The following is an 18138-nucleotide window of genomic DNA, read 5'->3' as shown; positions in this document are numbered from 1 at the left end:
AACCTTGACATGAGATGAGTATCCTGATTATCAGGTGTACATCTCACAGAGACCTGACATAATCACTCAAAAGAGGGAAAGGAGGAACCAATGTCAGAGCAAGGAGATGGGATGAGAGAAGCACAGGTTAGAGTAACACACTTTGAATACAGAAGAAGGGGCCACTACCGAAGGAATACAAAGCTTCTAGAAGCTCTAAAAAGGCAAGGAAATGTTCTCCTCTAGATCCCCCAGAAGGAACACTGGCTTTCTGACACCTGAATTTCAGCCTTCAGACCTGTAGAACTGTAAGAGAATAGGTGTGTGTTATTTGAAGACATGGGAGCTTGTGGTCACTTGTTTCAACAGCATTAGCAAAGGACTACACCCTTCAAGTCTTCTGGTGAAGGAGCCCTACCCCCTTCCCGGAGACCATTCCGGGCCCCACAGAGGCTGCTTCTGCACAGCCTTCCTCCCAGCCAGCTTTGAAACAAGTTGAGTATGACAGGAGTTAAGACAACGGTCACATCTATACATGGCATTCATTGTCCTCCTTATGATGATTTTTCACACTCTGTTCCCACACAGATTTAGGGACCACTTTAAAAAGGGAAAACATCACTATTTGCAAATGTGTGTATTTAACACTCTCTCAGTGCATCTACATATATGGCAATTTAAAAAACACATTCATAGTTTTATTTTAAAGGAATAACTATACACCCATTATACAATAACATTTAACATATTGCTACAAAATATGTATTTTTGAAATGAAATTACTACTTTTTTCCAAAAATAAAATACATAGGTAGGTTGGCTGGCATTGTTTCATATTTTCGTAAATCTTTTTTACATGTCTTAAGAGAAGACAGCTGCATTCTCTTGTATTTCTGCATTTGTTGCGATATATCGTGCTGGCTTAAGTACACTATCTACCTGTACTTTTAATGTTTTAAATGCCACAATTAAGCCAGCTTTCAGTCCATACACATGCGTGCATGTGTGCACAGGGGTGTGTGTGCACATGACCGTGTGTCTGCCCTTGTGTCTTAAATGCCAGAAAGCCAGCCAGCCAGCTGGCTTTGGCTTTGCACCCAAATTTACTATAAATCATTGTGGGTTAGGATCTTACCAAATATTGGCAACTCTAATTGCCTGAAAGCAATAAAGAGTGAGAAAGAGGTAGAAGAGAACAGGTAAAATGTTATTAAGTCCCAGACCCACGGGTCTGGAGATGACAATTAAATCCTCAAAGGGAGAAATACCAGCACCTACCAAAAATAAGAGCTCTATTTAACTACTCCACGAAGCTTTCCTTCAGTGCCGGGACTAGGAATGACAAACATTCTCACATGCTAGCAGAACTTTCAAGTCCTATTTTTAAAAATGCTTCAAATACTCACCAACAATTTTAGAATTAGCATTCCACGTGATTATTTTTAAACCATCACAAGGACAAAAGAATGAATCAAAGGGAAAAACTGGAAGACAGCAGGGCCGGTGAGTAAACGTACAACAGAGGAGGAACTGGGACACTAACAAGGAGCAGAGAAGGAGTACCATGCGGGCCCCCTCCTCACCGACCCTGGCGCAGAGCACGCATGGGCACTGAGACCCTGGACTCGGGGGTCTCTCCCGGGAAGGGTGGGACACCAGCCCAAGGTCTGAACACGCGGTCAAACCAACTGCCATTTCTTGAAATCCTCATTTCCTTTCATTCCTTATGTGCATCACAGGCTAGCAACTAACTAAGAAGACCGGAAAAGGCACCCGACACACTGTGACTTCCAGTTTCCCAGGAGGGACCCCATAGTGCCGACTCACCGAGCTGTGGCCCATGCTGGCGGCCGCCGTCAGTGCCTGCTGCAGGGCTTGGCTCTTCCGCAGCGCGCCCGGCTGGGAAGGGCCCGCCGACCACTCACAGGTCAGCAGGTACCGGAGAATGTCGCCGTGACCCCTCAGTGCACTGTGCACCAGGGCGCACTGGCCTTTCTTATCCAAGTGGTCCACCTGGGGGGCAGGAGAAGGGCCCGGTTTAGTATCACCTCCCCTCAGAGATCACGGGTGCACCCCAAATGAAGTGCACAAGCCCCATCCCACGGCAGGTGCTTGTGGGGTTCCCATTCCAAGGCAACTTTCTCTAGAGCACTGATTCTCCATTTGAATGACTTTCTTGTAGTGAATGGACCCCAGGCCACTGGGACCCTTTGTAGATCTAGCAATCACTTCCTGGCTCTCCAGCAAATGACTTTAGAGCTCCAAGTTCTCTGGGAGACATGGGTGAGGACACAGACCAAAACCTCAGCCAAAGCCCTGGCCTTCCCAATGCTGGTCGCATGAGTGGAACACTCTAAGTCTGCTTTGACAAGCTAGGATTTGGGGAAATAAAGCAGTTGAGTCACTGAACCAGGAGAGCAGCAAAAGGCAGGGATCTGGAAAAACCCAGCTATGAACAGGAAAGAGCAGCAAGGGACCCTGAAGGTTATGTAACTGGGGAAGGAGGTCATGTACAGTCAGGTGAGCTAGGACGAGTTAGCAGGTAAAGTGGGGGCTCAAAGCCAGGAAGGTCAGCTCGCCACAAGGTCAGTGTCTAAGGGCGGCCTACCTCCTAAAGGTCCAAGAGGCCGCAGACGATGTGTCATTCCCTATCTAATCCCAGAAATACTGCACTTGAAAGGAGCTCAGGGTCTGCCCTCACCCCCTTGCAGATTCTGGGGACACTCTGCACCCCCACCAGAAAGCTCTGCAGGAGCCCCCTGAATGCCACCCAATCTCCTCCTGTAGGGCTGTCAGCTGTGCTGGGAAGGGCCGGCCAGCCTCGGAATAAAGGTGCCACAGTTTAGATGCAAAAATGAAGGAACCCACTACTTCACTGCCAGCACTCTCCTTCTTCCGGGAGCTAAAGTTCATTTGTCCCAGATGTTGTATTTTGGAGGGGAAAACAGAAAGGCTCCACAGTTACTGTAAGCCTAATAAATGTCTTTTTGTTGAAACTTAATTCACCATAAGGACAAATATCAGCAATTTATTTCTATTGCACACCCCCCCCCAACGAAATGCTTATAGTAAACCTATATAGTTTACTGTGAGCTTGGCACTGTTCTCATTTAATCTCTTCACATTGATGACCCTAGAGTAACTTACTTAATAACATGGTTACATTTACTTAATGCTCACACAGCAGCCCTGTGGTAGATCCTGTTGTCATACTCATTATACAGATGGGAAGCCCGAGGCACACAGGCTCCACAGGGTGTCCAGTATCCTCTCTGGCAGGTGGAGAAATGGGGATTCCGGCTGTCCGGCTCCTGTGCCACATGCTCAAGCATGTGGCTTCTAAGACCCACAGGACTCATTTGATTGTTTAAAAAAAGAGACATGAGGGACGCCTGGGTGGCTCAGTCGGTGAAACATCTGCCTTCCACTCAGGTCATGATCCCAGGGTTCTGGGTTTGAGCCTGGTGCACTGGGCTCCCTGCTCAGTGGGGAGCCTGTATCTCTCTCTCCCTCTGCCCCTCCCCCTGGTTCACATTCACTAGCTGTCTGACAAAATCTTTAAGAAAAAGAGAGAGAGAGACATGCAATGAAATGGGGTAGGCAGAAGAGAGGGAAAAAAAAAATCAAACATCTAAAATCTTTTCAATCAATCCAGCGCTGTGTTACAATGTGTGACTGAGCTCTAGGTCACCATCTCCAGGCTTTTGGAAGGATAACTCCCCCCTCCTACGGCCAGTGGCCAGGGGTGTTCTTGGTATCTGCCTCGTTTTGGACAGTATGAAGCAGAGTTCAAAGTTTATGAGCAAAACACAGGACCCTCTCTCCCCGCCAAGGCTGCGCCCCGAGCACCACCCTCAGGCTCCGCCTGACACAGGCTGCTCACCCTTTCTGTTTGTGTGGCAATTTCTATCTGTTGCAATTCGACAAAGCAGAGAGGCTGGCCCTGCTGACGATAATTCTAATAAGGCTCTGAAGACATCACCCCAGCCCCACCCACTGGGGAATGCCACGGCTTACCCTGGCACCCTTCTTGGCCAGCAGACACACCAGCTTCATATGGCCGGCAGCTGCGGCATAGCAGAGGGCGGTCATGCCATTCTCCGACGTTCCCTCCAGGCAGGCGCCAAATTCCAGGAGCAGAGTGACCACCTCCTCATGGCCGAGGTGGGACTGGACGCAAAGGATTGGGGCGTTATTTAACACTTCTGTCCTGTAGTTCACGTTGGCCCCTCCCAAAATCAGGAGACGGCTCACCTGTTGATTGATGTCCCCCAACAAGATTAATTTTTCACATAAATATCAGTCACAATAGCATGTGCAGAGAGGGGCAGCATCTGTACTTTAATCCGGGGCCCTCAAGCTAGAGTATGCAACAGTATGACCCAAAACGCACAGACCGTGTCCTTTCTTGGCGGTGGAAATCTAAAATGGCAGCTGCTGTGGAAAACTGTGTGGACCTTCCTCTAGAAGCAATCCTACTTCTGGGACTATATCCAGTGGAAAGGAAATCAGGATCTCAAAGACATATCTGCACCCCCGGGGATCACTGCAGCACTCTTCACAGTAGCCAAGAGATGGAAGCTAATTAAAATGTCTGTGGACTCATGAATGGAGAAACAGAAGTGGTGCCTACATACAATGGAGTATTATCCAGCCTTTATTTATTTTTTTTAAAACCTTTTTTTTTTTTTTAAAGATTTTATTTATTTATCAGAGAGAGAGAGAGCGAGCACAGGCAGACAGAATGGCAGACAGAGGCAGAGGGAGAAGCAGGCTCCCTGCGGAGCAAGGAGCCGGATGTGGGACTCGATCCCAGGACGCTGGGATCATGACCTGAGCCGAAGGCAGCTGCTTAACCAACTGAGCCACCCAGGCGTCCCATTATCCAGCCTTTAAAGGAAGGCAATCCAGGGGTGCCTGGGTGGCTCAGTTGGTCAAGCAGCTGCCTTCAGCTCAGGTTGTGATCCCAGGGTCCTAGGATCGAGACCTACATCAGGCTCCTTGCTCAACAGAGAGCCTGCTTCTCCCTCTCCTTCTGCGTGCTCTGTTTCTCAAATAAATAAATAAAACCTTTAAAAAAAGAAAAAGGGAAGGCAATCCTGTCACATACTGTACCATGGATGAACCTTGAGGACATGAGACTAAGTTAAAAAAAAAAAAAAAGCTGGTCACAACAAGAAAAGACAAACACTGATGTCCCCTTACATGGGCTGCCTAGAGAAGTGAAATCCAGAGAGACAGAAGTAGAATGGCGGTTACCAGGGGGTATGGGGAGGGGAAAACAAGTTGTTTAGTGAGCGCAGGGTTTTAGTTTTGTGATGAAAAAGTTCAGGAGATCTATTGTACAATAACAGGAGTACACCTAACACTACCGAATTCTGCACTTAAAAAGAGTTAAGACAGTAAATTTCATGGTTTTTTTAAACAGAAGTAAAAAAACCACAAAAACCTTTTATTTAAAAAGTATATTTAAAATGCACATCTTCAGGTCCCACCCCCAGATCTCTGACTCAGTAGGTCTGCAGGAGGGCCTGAGACTGTGCATTTTTAATGAGTTTTCCCAGATGATATGGATGCTGTTGGTCAGCAGACCACACTTTGAAAAATCACTGCTTAATCTAAATAAAAACAGAAAATTCATTTTTCTGACAGGTAAACAATCATCACAGGATTAAATAATTAACAGTGAGCTACTAAAGCCGAAAATAACGGCAAATACTCTTTTCTTTACAAAAAAGCATCCCTAAAAGAAAAAGTACAATACATTAAAATGTTCATGTGCCTCTGGGACTGTCAGCCACAGAAGACTCCCAGAAAATCACCAGCTTTTTCTACTAATTACTACATCCACCACACACTAAACTTGCTGTGAGACTTTCAGAAAATTACTCAATCTCTCTGTGCTTCAGGGGTCTCCTAAGAAAACAATAGTATGCCATCCCATCTTACCCCATAGGGACTCTGCTAACAGTGTTGTACGTCTAGTACGTCCTTGCTGGGTTCCTTGCAAGACTTTATCTGGAAGGTATGCACTTAGAGGCAGAGCTCTCCTAAAGATATCTGTCACCAACCCACAGTTCATCTGCTTCTTGGGAAAAACATTTCCTTTGCTGGTGTGATGCTACTGGTATTTTTACCACTTAACCCCCAATTGGTCTGTGGCTCTCTCCCTAGCCCACAGTTCCTAACCTCACTGCACACGGAAACCCCCCTGGGAACTTCAGAGTTTCCAATGTTTGAGGCCCACACTTGGAGATTCTGACTTGGCCATGGTATCAAGAGCTCCCAAGGGATTCTAGTTGGCAGCCGGGGCTGTAAACACATCAGGTGATAAATGCAGCTGCAAAGCACGGGCCTGCTCGGAGCCAGGCACCCTTCCAGCTGTGAGATTTGAGACACGCTACCAATTGTCTCCAGGCTCCACATCCTCTTTGGAAAAACGGACATAAGAGTTTCACTTCTCTGACTTGTTGCAAAGATTAAAAATGAGCATGCCTCACACACATACAGTTCTTGGCACAGCCCTAGCATCCTGTAAGTGCTAAATAAATATTAATTGCTATTGTCAGTCACCTTCCACAGACTCTTTAGAAGGGACAAGACTCCAGGTGCCTGGCAACCCAGAGGTCCACCTAACAGCCCCTGCCCCGTCACTAGCACAGAGCAGCAGGGAGACCTCCTGCTTACTTGAGGGGAGATGTAGCATCTCCTGTAACAGGCACTGGGAAGGTACATCCAGAAGTTCTCAGGGGCCTACAGCAGAGTCTCAGTTCCCTGAGAGTAGGCAAAACCTAATAAAAAGAACTCACTTAACCATCATTAAAAAGAAAACCACCAGTCCAAAATGGATGGTGTTACTTGGGCCAGCCCAAGTCACCAGACCGGGGCTTAATACCTAAGCCCTGGATGCAGTTTCAATCTCCTCCAGAAACTAAGTCTTTATTTTTTTTTTTAAGATTGTATTTATTTATTTGACAGACAGAGATCACAAGTAGGCAGAGAGGCAGGCAGAGAGAGATGGAGAAGCAGGCTCCCCCCCGAGCAGAGAGCCCGATGCGGGACTCGATCCCAGGATCCTGGGATCATGACCTAAACTGAAGGCAGAGGCTTTAATCCACTGAGCCACCCAGGTGCCCCAGAAACTAAGTCTTAATCTGTCAATCTGGAATTTTCTGATCAGCATTAGTGAGGTCATCTGCCATAGGAGCCTTCTCTACCTGCCGTAGGAAGATGGAAAATGAGATATCTGCAAACAAGACCCCTCTTACCCCCAAGCGTTTGCCTTCAGCTCAGGGCTCAGGTAGTGATCCCAGGGTCCCGGGATTGAGTCAGCAGGGAGTCTCTACTTCTCAGGGAGCCTGCTTCTCCCTCTCCCTGCCACTCCCCCTACTGTGCAGGCTCTTGCTGTCAAATAAATTTTAAAAATCTTAAAAAAAAAACAAAAAAAACAAAACGCCCTGCCCTTTCCCCTATGGGAAAGTGACCTTGCCTGGAACAATCTTTTCTTTACTTTTGCTTATAACTTTCCTCCCCCACTCTCCTTCCTCTGAAAACCTGCCATTTTGTACAACTCCTCCATGCGCCCCTCTGCTCACTAGATGGGATGCTGACCCATTCATGAATCCCTTAATAGAGCCAATTAGATCTTCATATTTCCTTTGGTTAAATTTTGTTTTTTACTATCACACAAGAGATGCCAGATGTTCTTCCAAAAGTGGTAACATCTTGATGAGGTTTCGGATCGTGTAAGACCGGTTCTTTGGTCACCTCCTATTTGACAGGTGAGAAAACAGAGGCTCCGAGGGGAAAGGCACAGATCAGCTCTGGGCACAAAGCTCATTACTGTTGTGGTTCAGTGGCGGCTGCGGCAGCTCTAGCTAAGATTACTCCGCATTCAAGGAAGGGACTTAATGGTTCATCCTATACACTAATTCCTAACCCCATGGAAATTTCCTCTTCCTTCCTACCACATAAGCTCTCCCTGCCTAACATTTGGAAATGGAAATATTATCTATAAGCGTCTGGTTTAATGAATGGAAGAAAATTAAAAAGGGGTTTAAAGAAGACAGGCAAACCAATGAGATCATGAAAAACCAGAAGAGGCACCAGAGTTCCAGTTTTCCCAGTATCCCACAGGTTCAGACCAAAAGAACCCCTTTAAATGAGTATTGCCTACTGTCATGCAGAATATGACCAGACGCTTTGCATCAGGGCAAGTCCGGCCAAAGTCCAAGCCTAATTCCCGTCTCCCCCCCTCCCTCTGCCTTCAGCCAGAAGAATCACAGCCCCAATTCTCCCAGTTCATGGCTCTGGGAAGCCCACAGCTGGCTGCCACTCTGATGGGACCACGTGAGCAAAACAACCCGCCAGGCGGGTGCCTAGAAGCCCTGGCAGCCAGGACCCAGTGGGCCGGCATGACCCCGGCCTGCAAGGGGAGACTACGCTGTTAGAAATCACTAGCATGCCAGTAAAATTAAAACTCATCTACCAAGCAATCATTCTGGAGCAAGTCACTTTAATTTACCAAAGTGGCAAACTGCAATTATTGCTCAAAATGACATTCATTCCTGTATGACAACATTTAATACTCTCTAAAAAAAGTTCCTTAATTGCATGCATAATTTTAAATTACTGTAATTTGTTCAAGATTCTGTGAAAACCCTTTTTTTCCCCCTGAAACATAAAAGAAACAGAAGGATAATGGAAAGCCTTAAAATTCTATAACCAAGTCATAGAATTCTGGGCATCATGTAGATGTAGGTGACACTGGAGTTCTACAAAACAAAGACAACTCTTAAAATTGCGAGTATGTTGAAAAGGGAAGTCTATGATCTCAGGCGGGTCAAGCTCATTACATTCTCACTCTGTACCTTTTAATTCACTGTCTTAAAAACTCGAACTCGACAGGGTATGACACTTCCCATTTACTTCTCTCCACATTCAAAGAGTAACTTCTGTGCCCATAATTCATTCAAGTAATGAAAACAGATATGGACATTTTTATTATTTTTCTTCCTCATCATTACAGAATTTTACTAATTATGGAGAAGCCAAAAGATATGCTTTTAGCTGAAAGAGGAAACCATGTTATCACAGTAACCTCGACTCTCATTTATGTAAAATCTAAGTAAAACAAAAATTCTTAATAGGATTTCTTCCGTATGTGAACTTAAAACTCAGCCGTGGTCTCCACCTTTCTTCTAGAGTACCTCCACCCAGAAGGGAAGAGCTCCCAGTGAGCAGGAGCTCCACCTCCTTCCCTACAAACATCCACATCCCCATCCACCCGCCTTGCACGGCGTTCCTGTGGGTTCAGCCGGCACGCGGCAATCACACCTATCTGTCAGGTGAGGGAGCAGGGCAGAGCACAGCGTCCTTGTGAGTGGCCGTCCATGGTGCTCTGCTATCAGAGGCCCAGCCAAGAGGGGAGGGAGGCTGAAATCCAAGGTGCCCTGGGCTCCTCAAGCCTGGAACCCTAACAGAGGGCTGAGGCTGCCCGAACGAGGCAGTGCTCCTCTTTGCAAAGTTCCACTGTGCATCCGTCCAGGCACAGTGGCCCTTGTCTACCCAACCCCGGGGCGCTGCCCGGGCCATCAGGGCCCGGGGGGGAGCTGCCCCAGACTCAGAGCACTGCCACATCCTTCCTGACACGTGGCCTCCTCTCCTCGGTCTGCTCATTCTAGCTTCTCCCAAGCACCAGGAAGGCAGAGGAGGGAGCGCGGGGGCAGAACTCTATCTACCAAGGAAGCGGTCTGCAAGGTCCATTCTTGCAGACACACAGCTAAGGCAGAGGCACTGAGGGTGGGGTGTGCAGACGGCAGGGGAGGAGAGGGGCAGGAGCCCCCAGGAGTGTCCCCAGAGCACCCTTCCCAGGTGGGCCTGATGAACTGGAGGAAGGAAGAGGGAAGGGAGATGCCCAGAAACCTCCAGGGCTTCGCTCCTCCTTCCCCACATGACCACTTACTTACACTCGCCCTTCATGCTACTGAGCAGGGAAGAGGCAGGACTGTGTTCATGGAGGTGTTGGAAGGGGAGAACCTGGCTCCTTGAGAAACGGCCTCAGAGGTTCTGTACGCAGCAGGGCACGTCAGCACCCAGGGCTGAAAGGCCTGGAGTCTCGCTGACATGTCCAGTGGAAGACATTTGTGATCTTTTTGCCTTGCACCCCACAGGATGGTTGTAAGCGGCTGTAATGTAAACCAGTCATTCCCACACTCTTTCTCGAGTCAGCCCTTCTCTGCTGCCATAACAGACACTTGGCCCTCATGTGTTTTAGATTCCCAGACTGGGCTAAACAAGGAAGGAAAATCTACTCTAGAAACACAGCAGAACACCGTGACATGACAGCCAGTGATCAAGAGTGAGGACACTCCTGGCCCAGCCGTGGGCCGACCCCTGCCTGCTATGCCTCCCATGATCACAAACACACGTACATGCAACTTCTAGAACAGTGTGTCTCTGTGTACCCATTGCTTTATTGTCGCCCATCAATGCTTAATTTCCTATGAACCATAAAGAGATGGCCCAGATTCGAAACCCAAGACATTTTAAAAATCCATTTCCCCTGGAAATCTCCCTTCGACCTTTGCTCTCCTTTGTGAACTGCTTCCTCATCACATCCGCTCTGAAACTGTCACCACATGCTCACGCGGCAGCACCCATTCTCCCGCCCAAGCAAAAGCTAAACTTCTGGAGAGAACCAGTCATAGGGCATTCAAGCCTCTTTGACTTATATTAGTGAAAAAAGCATCATCAGCAGCTCGGCCAGCTCCTCTGGTCACTCCCCAGGGCAGAGGAAGGCAGGACGGCTGGAGGAACAGTGGCGGGGGCTGGGGGCTCTCCATGCAGAGGGTCGCTCACCTTCACATTGGGAGTGTAGAGGTTCCTGAGGGAGGCGAGGGCAGCAGAGAGCCCCTCGGTGCTGTAACCGATCCACAGGGCTTGGAGGTGACTCGAAGAGATTCCTGTCTTCTTACTGAGGCCCTGGAAGCAATCAGAGACAAATGGGCGTCCATGTCTCTGTTCCCAGGGGTGTCTGGCTGCAATGGGGGTACACCTGGGAGGGGGCAGCTGGGCACTAAGGCAGGGCATATGCTGTGGCACGAAGAATGGCAGGACCTGGGAGCCTGACTTCCTTCCCTAAAAGCGAGAGTCAAGGAACGTGCCTGCCCTTGCTACATACACTACAGCAGAAGAGAAAGTTTCTTTTTATAGAAGTTCTCCAATCACTTCATAAAGGAAGAATAAAAACTGGGAGTATCATCATTCTGCAACCCTTCATGAAGAGTCCAGGCAGACATCAGTAGTCACTGGTAACAGCCATTAAGAGAAGCAAGCCCAAATGCTACCCCTCCTGATGCCAGAAAGCCCCAACAGACTTAGAAGTTTAAACTCAAAAGTAACTGTGACATTCTGCCCACCCCCAAGAAAGCAACAATCAAACCTGAACCTGATTAAGCCTCTAGATATAACTACCAAATGACAGGAAATCTAGAGGAAAGAGAAAAACAAAAAACAAAAAACAAAAAACAAAAAAAAACGTTAAACTAGACCCCGAGAAATGGGGACGCAGAAAATCCAAGGAGTACAAAACCCCACAGGTCATGTAGTTCAGGCTCTTCAACATCTATACACCCAAGAAACAACAGGGAATGAATGAAGTGGAATCTTTAGGTGAAAATGAAGTTTTAAAAGAGACTCAAAGGGGGAAAGACAAATGTGGCTCATGGAAAGCTCTCCGAGGGTTAATCAAGCTGTTGAAAATATCCAAAACCAAAATCCATCAAAATGGTGACGAAACTTTTCCTGGCAGTGATGTGTCTCACCTTGAAAATGTGTGCCTTCAGGATGTGGTGGCCAAGCTCCATGGTCTGCTGGCGGTTCAGCTTGCCCTCTTGTCGAGAGAACATGAAGGCCAGGAGAGCATGCCCATTCCTAGAAGAAGAAACACAAGGGCTGGGAACAGAGCCTCCACGAACTGTAGGCTCTCAGGTGTGAACATCTCCACACGACTCTTGAGCTGTTCTCCTGGTGCCTCAGGATCGCCACATAAAATAGATGAAAATCTGCCTCTTTATAAAGACGGTCCATGCTGTTTATTCTTCCCATCATTTTAGGGCTTTCTCTGGATTCCCCTATCTCTGTGGAGTGACCTAGAAAAAGGCCCTAGGACAGGACAGGTCTTAATCTTTGAAACCATCTCACTCTCTGTCCCTCATCCATTACTCCTCACTTCACTTACTTATGTCCCTCACAAAAATGTAAATTCCACGAGATGAAGGGTCTTGCCTAAGGCACACTGACAGTCACACGGCCGAGCAAATGCCCGCCCCTCGGCAACCATTCAAGTATATGTTTCTTGGATGGAGGGACAGGCAGATGGAGCAGAACCATCACTGGACCAGGAATCAGGCCTCCCCTCAGCATAATCACCACTGGGAGGAGACCTGGCCAAAGGAGAAAATCTGACCATGAGAAGGAATGAAAAATCAAGCCAGGCAATGCAACAGCTCATGACAGAAACACCTAGAATTCTAGGCAGTTCTTGTCAGGGGGAGAAAGTTAAATGCACAAGTGAACTTGCTAGGTCTGGGCATATGGTGGACATTCAACTAACACCACCAACTCATCCCCCACCAACCCTTTCATGAAGGAGCCATCCCACCCAGGATGCTCTCCACATCCGCAAGCCACATTCTGTCCCCTGTGGGCTCCAGGCCTCTGTCTGAGCCCATCTGTCTGGGGAAGATGCTAAGGGCTGCTTACTCCAACAGCACTGACTTCTGTACAGTGTGAATTATTCTCATTTCTGGCTCTCCATGCAGAGGGTCTCATGGAGACCCTGAAACTGAGGTGCTGGGGTTTTTTTGGGAGGGGGGGCAAAAGAGATGAGCAGGTAATTGTAGAGAAAAGGATAAAGGCTAAGATAAAAAAAAAAAAAAATGCATTCTCCCAAGTGTTTTCTGATAGTTGCTAACCTAGATGATTAAAAGCAGGCATTACTTAAATACTGTTTAGCTGTTCAGCTGCAGGCCTGTTTTTCAAACAGGTCACAAACCATGCTGGAGATGAGGAGACCAAGGCAGGAGACCAAGAGATTGCTTTTTACACTATAGGGTAACAACCACACTGACACCGAGTGTCCTGTCTGACGTCTTGTAAGGGACTAGAGCTCTTCCACGAGCACACATCCACCTCCCAGACCTCAAGCGTGGGTTTGCCCTCTCAGGTGAGATCCTCCCATGTTCCCACCCCTCCTGCTCTCTGCCGCCTTCCAGTGCTCCCTAGCCATGGGCAGGTCCCAGGCTTCATCCCGGCCCACATTCCCCAGCCATGGGCTAAGCTGTTTTCAGTCTCCCATTCTGCCGAGCTCAGTGGCCATGCCAACCGTGTCCACCACAAAGACACGAGAGGCTAAGCAGCATGGCTGCCCCTTATGGGGAGACGATACATCACCCTTCAGTGGCGAGATCAACAGCTTCTACTCACCTCAGCTTAACCAACAGCTTCTTGCCTGAGGAGACAACTCACCATGTAATCACTAGACACCTGCATTCCTCTATATCCCTTTCACCATTTTGTCCCTCCCTCCTGGTCTCCGGATCACATGCTCCTCTTCTACCTGCACTCGTAAGTCTGTTCTCCAAAGCTGCTCCATATCAAGCTTTCACTATATGCCAGATGCAGAAACTGAATTCTTTCATTCATCTGCACAACCCCGTGAACCACCAAGTATCATAATCTCAATTTGTTTACATGAGGAAACAGAGGCCGTACAGGTTAAGGGACGTGCCCCAAAGACCAAACAGCTGAGAAACAACAAGCTGGGAATCTGAACCACCATCGGCCCAGTGCGAGGGCCTATGCTCTTCGTCAATGCCTGGTGATTTTTCATTCATACGTAACACCACCTCCTAGCTAGCACCGTGCTGGACACAGGATTCCCTGGGGAACGAGGTGAGGCGCTTCCCTGGAGACACTCTCCGCGACCGGAGGAGAAACATGGTAAACATGCTTCAGTAGAAATGTGCCAGGAAGGGCCTCAGCAGGGACACTGAGGAGGCAAGCTGCCTATACCCCTGCCCCAGTCCCCTTGCATGTCCAACGTCTCCTTCTTCTTCACGGATTAGGTTTCCCCACATTATTTCAACACTGTTTCCAACAACACCTGCACCTCCTGTGTCAAAAACAAAACCCTCCCCCACCCTGCCCCACACAAACAGTCCTCAGCAAGCATGATCATCAGCCGCTCTGAGAGACACTGTGACACTGTGTGCCTGGGGCCCCCTCCACCCTTCCCCTTCCCATCCCAGGACCTCGGCTCTCCCCTCCAGTGCCCCTCACGGCCGGATGCAAGGAATCTCTGAGGAGGGAGGATCCTCCCCTCACACGAGGAAGCCAATGGCTCCCTCTTGGTCTTCATCTTCCTTCAGCCCTCAGCAGCTCCTGAACCCCAGCCTCCTTCCCGGAATCCTGCTCCAGGCCCCACAAGTCAGGAGCTCCCTTTCTAGGTAACGACACTTGCTACCCAGGCACTTCCACCACTTCTCCCACCAATGATGCCACGTCGTCGACTTCCCCAGGCTTCAGACCCCCCATTCACTTCCCCACCAGAACCTACCCACTGGTGGCACGGGGTGGCGTGGGGGCTTCTGCTCACCCCACAGGCTCAAGCTGCATGAAGCAAAACCTGCTCCTCAGCTCCTACTTCTCTTAGCCTTCCGAAGCCCGGCGCCACTCCTGGTTTCCGAGGCTTGATACCTCAACATCGTCTACAGCACCTCCTCCTCCGCGACTCTGCTCAGAAGGCCACGCTGTGCCCCGCCATCTCACACCAGGGCCTGCCTCTACCCTGCTGCACCCCCAAGCCAGGGTCACCGAGTCCCCACTGCCTGTAACACAGGTCCCCAGGCTCTACACCCTCCACACTCCTGCCCACGCAGGCAACCTGCGTCCTGAACCTGCTCAACCGTGGGTTCTCCGCAGACGACTGATTCAAGTCCACTTTCCCCAGCACACGCTTTTCTGTTAACTCCTCCAGTCCCTGACAAAAACTCGAGCCAAACTAGACTTCCTGTTGCCAGAACACACCCTGCTTATTCTGTCCGGACGCCTCAGACAGCTCTTCCTGTCCGCGGTAGTTCATGCCACCCCTTGACATCCCACCCGGTCATTCCTCAAGTCCACGACATGTAGAAAAGAGGACAGACAGGAGGCTGTTCAAGACATTCAGACTCCTCATGCAACCCTAATGAACGGACAGATCTGGGAAAGGATCATCAGCAGCCCTAAGGCGTTGTGGGCATGATGATGGGAGCAGACGTACCACCTATTAAGGACCCTTGCAAAAAATACTTTAAGACAAAATCTGATCAAGTCTCTAGATTTAAACACCAGTTTCAGGAAATAGAGGTGACAAGTGCATTAAATACCAAGAGGTTGCAATCAGCAAAATTCAGATTATAGGAAACGATACAGAACAAATTACTCCATCATTTTATTTTATTTTGAGAGAGCATGAGGAGGGGAGGGGAGAAGGAGACAGAGGGGGAGAGAGAATCTTAAGTAAACTCCATGCCCAGTGCAGAGCCCGACACGGGGCTCAGCGCTTGATCTCATAATCCTGAGGTCATGACCTGAGCCAAAATCAAGAGTCTGACACTTAACCAAACGCACCACCCAGCTGCCCCTCCATCATTCTCTTAAAGAAATGTAAGGACAAAGCAAAAAGAGGAGGAGGAGAGAATCTAGAGATTAAAAGAGACCATAAAACATAATTTCATAGATCTCATCTGGATCATGATTTAAATATACCAGAAAAATATGAAGGAAGTAGAGAAATTTGAGCACAGCTAAATGTGTGAAAATACTGATGAATTAGTATTAATATTTCAGGTGTGGTGATGGTGTTGTGGTTAAAGATGAAAATGTCTTTCTGGACACCTGGGTAACTTAGTCAGGTAAGTGTCTGCCTTTGGCTCAGGTCATGATCCCAGGGTCCTGGATGGAGTCCCGCCTCGGGCTCCCCACTCAGAAGGGGGCCTGCTTCTCTCCCTTGCTCCTCTCCCCTGCTCATGGTCTCTGAGTGTCAAATAAGTAAATAAAATCTTTTTAAAAAAATGTCTTTTGGAGGTCCATAACCCATTCCTTAGGAGTAAAATGTCATGGTGTCTACAACTTGTATCAGCAAAAAACGACAGACATAATGAAATGTGAAGAATGTTTAAGCCTAGGTGATGTGACTGTAGACTCCAGCAACTTACTCTTTATCTTTTTAATTCTGCTCCTGTAATTCTGACCTAAGGAATAATCAAACCTGCGAGGAAAGTTCTATTGCTTCCCTGCAAAGCACCAAGACATTCGCAATAGGTTTTTTTATGTATAAGTAACCAGAAACAACTGCCAAGCCCCCCAATAAGAGTACAGTAAGGCGCTTTATCACTCGGCTACTAGGAGGTTTACACAGCCCTGAAAAATGATACTTTCCTAACATTTCCAAACCGTTCGCTGAGCTGTCCGTGATGTGTCAATTTTAAAAAAGCGGTTTGGGAATTTTATAGAAAAATTGCTTTGGAGAATGTTTAAAATGAACAGAAAGAGGCAGAAATAAAAAGTAAAATGTCTGGGGCTCAGTAGGTTGAGACTCTGCCTTGGCTCAGGTCATGATCTCAGGGTCAAAGGATCCAGCCCTGCATCAGGCTCTCTGCTCAGCGGGGAGCATACTTCCCCCCATCTCTCTCTGCCTGCCTCTCTGCCTACTTGTCATCTCTCTCTCTCTCTCTCTGTCAAATAAACATAAAAAAATCCTTAAAAAAGAGTACAATGTTATTATCTCTGGGTGTGGGGTTTTTCTTTGCTGCTTCTCCATAATTAGGGCAGAATTACAACTAATTGAGTGGCAAGAGAAATGCTACCCATCCTTCAAGGTCCAACCCAAATGTCCTCAGGTATGTGAAATATCTTCCAAAAATGATCTCCCCTAGCTGGAATATTCTCTTCCCTTTTCCTTACACATGGTCACCTCCCCTCCTGTCATCCCCGCCCCTCCGGTGTGGGAAGTCCCCGAGAGCCAGGCCCTTGTCTCAGAGAATTTGTGTATTTGCCACAGTACCCTGCAGGGGATGGGTCTGCAAAAACTTTTGCTGAAAGGCATCCAGTAGCATACTCATACCATCTCTATGTGCAAAATGAAGCTCAAGAACTATAGGGGTCTTGGGTAAATGCTGATGTACACAATCCTAAGAAGTAGCAACTCCTTACACTTTGCACTGGGTGTCTCTCCTGCCCTGGTGCAGTCCTGGTCCTACCCTGGGTCAGTCCCCACGGCTGCTTATTGGAAAACATCAGCACTTGGGAGCTGCCAGTCACGGTGCAGTGGGCTCTGTCCTCAGCTGTGTACCCTCAGTGCTGCCTAACCCCTCAAACCAGAGCGATGCTTCATGGTGACTCCAGTCCAATGACTTCTGCCTCTAACTCCAGTAACAAAACTACACACCCTGCTGAAGTCTTTCAAACTTGTTTCTATGTTTCTACAAACTCAACTATAGCCTATCTTCCTAGACAATGATCTGACTTGGCTAACTGTATCAAATACAAAGTGGCATACATTTCCACTCAGTTATGATAGCCTGCAGGCTACAAGTTTATTGCCTCAAACCAGACTCAAAAGAACAAATTTTTAGCCCAGGGTTACCTACGAAAACAAGGCTACCCACAACATGAAACAGCAGCCAGACCCGTATTAGGTCAATGTTAAGTCAATCCTCGTGGGGAGGAAGGTGGTGTGCAGCTCACTAATGCTTTTTTACCTCTTCCTTTTGGACCCCAGCAACTGGTCAGTTGCCCCCCGCCCCCCCAGCTCACAGGCGACAGTCCAGTCTCTTGCTGTCTCTGTTACAGAATCGGGGACAATTCTGACTCATGGAGGGCAGAAGCTCCCCCAGACAGCAGTGAAGCAGGCCAGGGCCCGGCAGAAGTGGCGGGACAAGAACCTACCCTTACTGAAATGAAAGTATCTGCACCCTCAGATACCCTAAACCCCCACCCCGACTAGGACAAGACCACCCGAGGGACAGGTATACCTCCCAGCCCCGGGCAGGGAGGTGAACTGCACCCCAGACCAGCCCTGCTTGAAGCCTCCATAGAACCTTCGACTCCCTG

At 48.3% G+C, this 18138-nt stretch overlaps 1 protein-coding gene across 8 annotated transcripts in view; it reads right to left on the bottom strand.

Moving 5' to 3' along the window:
* The window catches only part of TANC1 (tetratricopeptide repeat, ankyrin repeat and coiled-coil containing 1), a 232017-nt gene that overhangs the window by 27578 nt on the left and 186301 nt on the right, over positions 1 to 18138 (bottom strand). For all 8 annotated transcript variants that reach the window (XM_032355656.1, XM_032355651.1, XM_032355654.1 and 5 more), the window contains 4 exons: positions 11805 to 11913; positions 10840 to 10962; positions 3997 to 4233; positions 1807 to 1992 (listed from right to left, as the gene is read on the bottom strand). In XM_032355656.1, coding sequence (XP_032211547.1) covers positions 1807 to 1992; positions 3997 to 4233; positions 10840 to 10962; positions 11805 to 11913 — 655 coding nt within the window. The remainder of the gene's footprint in view (positions 1 to 1806; positions 1993 to 3996; positions 4234 to 10839; positions 10963 to 11804; positions 11914 to 18138) is intronic.

The sequence above is a fragment of the Mustela erminea genome, chromosome 8, assembly GCF_009829155.1.
Source record: "Mustela erminea isolate mMusErm1 chromosome 8, mMusErm1.Pri, whole genome shotgun sequence".
Classification (NCBI taxonomy): Eukaryota; Metazoa; Chordata; class Mammalia; order Carnivora; family Mustelidae; genus Mustela; species Mustela erminea.
This window is presented reverse-complemented; position numbering and strand designations above follow the sequence as displayed.